Source organism: Grammomys surdaster, unplaced genomic scaffold, assembly GCF_004785775.1.
Source record: "Grammomys surdaster isolate TR1022 unplaced genomic scaffold, NIH_TR_1.0 126197, whole genome shotgun sequence".
NCBI classification, from domain to species: Eukaryota; Metazoa; Chordata; class Mammalia; order Rodentia; family Muridae; genus Grammomys; species Grammomys surdaster.
Genome location: NW_021621002.1, coordinates 140,204 through 142,157, shown reverse-complemented (window position 1 = coordinate 142,157; position 1,954 = coordinate 140,204). Strand labels below are relative to the sequence as shown.

Sequence of the window (1,954 nt, the reverse complement as noted above, 5' to 3'; positions counted from 1 at the left end):
AGATCAACGTAAATTTTATTCAGTTGTACAAAGCTGAGTAATATTCTTTGCTCCCAACTACTGTTTTATATATTAAGTATAAAACAAGACATTGGAAATCAATAAGATTGTGTTTCTTGTACATGAGACTTATGTGCAATACAGGCTCACAAACTGTAAACTCTATATAAGTGTGCGAACACATTTATTATCTTTAATATTCTATATCTTTATATATACAGGAGATACATGGAAGGCATACAGAAGTGTAGACTATGAAGTAGAGTCTGGATTATCAAAAGTAAAGTGATGTTCTAATCAATGACTAGTATGGAAAACAGTATGATGATATAAATATGTTTTCCAGTGTATCATAGGCTTGATGTATACTCTCTTATTTTTTTCAGATATACGAAGTGAACTTCCACTATGCTGTTAAGATGAATACATTCTCCACTTATGTCCTCATTTAAGAATGTTCTTTATTTCCAAGCTGGACTTGGAGTCCTAGCCAATATGTTTCTTCTTTTTTTTTATACTTTCATAATTCTAGGTCACAGACCTAAGCCCACAGATCTAATCTCCTGTCAACTGACTTTCATTCACATAATCATGGTCCTCACTGGAGGAGATATTATGCTTACAGATTTATTTGAGTTACTAAACATTGAGAATGATTTCAAATGTAAGACAATTTTTTATGTTAGCAGGGTGATGAGAGGCCTCTCTATCTGCACCACCTGCCTTCTGAGTGTGTTCCAGGCTGTCACTATCAGTCCCAATACCTCTTTGTTGGCAAAATTTAAACAAAAACTAAAAAAGTACATGGCCTATGTTTTCTTATGTATTTGGTCTTTCAATTTGTCCTTCAGTACTAACCGGATCTTTTATGTTGGTGGTTTTACCAATGTGAGTGAGACCAACCAGATGCAGGTCACAAAATCCTGCTCACTCTTACCAATGAACTACATCATCAGGGGACTGATTTTTACAATATCAACCTCCAGAGATGTTTTTCTTGTAGGAATCATGCTGACCACAAGTATATACATGGTGATTATCATGATTAGGTATCAAAGGCAGTGCAAGTATCTTTATAGCACCAGCCACCTGAGAGAGTCCCCTGAGAAAAGGGCCACACAGATCATCTTGCTGCTGGTGGTTTTCTTTGTGATCATGTACTGGGTGGACTTCATCATCTCCTTCACTTCAGACATGTTATGGATGTATGACCCAGTCATTCTGACTGTTCAGAAGTTTATGATGTATGCCTATCCCACAATTACCCCTTTGGTACAAATCAGTTCTGATAACAGAATAATAATTATGCTAAAAAACCTGCAGTCAAAGCACCACCAGAATTCTTTTTAAAAAAGATTTTTCTTTTCTTTATTATTTATTAATTTATGTTTAATTTATACCTGTGTATGCTGTGCCAGCCTGAATGCATATCATATGTGAGTTCCTGGTGTCCACAGAGGTGAGAGGATGTCAAGGGATGTCCTGGAACTGGACATAGAGCTGATTATAAAGAATAATCCTGAGTAGCCCTAGTTATTATTTTTGTTAAATGCATTTTTTAAAACTTAAATGATCCACATAGCATAGCAAGATTTTTTATACTATTTAAATACATTTTCTTGCATTACACATATATATTATTTTTTTCATTTCTCTTGCCAAGTACTTTAGAGTTCTTAAATTAATTGTACACAATTATTTGATGTTTTCATATGAATTCTATTTCTCCCTTTTACTTTGTAAAATAAATATTCCCTTACTGCAGAGTTTACTAAAAATAGAGCCTTGGTGATAGTGACTTTTTAACCTTTCTCTTGAAACAATGTTAATCTATGCTTACTCATCAAGAATAGTTTAAATATTTTATTGTAGCTTTAATTCTGCTTCCTAATTATAAATTCTCGAGATCCATAAGGTAGTGTGACTCTAAAGTCACCTTTCTTTTATCACAGTT

At 33.7% G+C, this 1,954-nt stretch overlaps 1 protein-coding gene across 1 annotated transcript; it reads left to right on the top strand.

Moving 5' to 3' along the window:
- Nucleotides 1–398: 398 nt before the first annotated feature.
- LOC114613174 (putative vomeronasal receptor-like protein 4) lies at nucleotides 399–1,448 on the top strand. The gene has a single exon (XM_028758366.1). It carries the CDS (start codon nucleotides 439–441, stop codon nucleotides 1,348–1,350), a length of 912 nt encoding a protein of 303 aa, XP_028614199.1. The 5' UTR covers nucleotides 399–438; the 3' UTR covers nucleotides 1,351–1,448.
- Nucleotides 1,449–1,954: the final 506 nt, after the last annotated feature.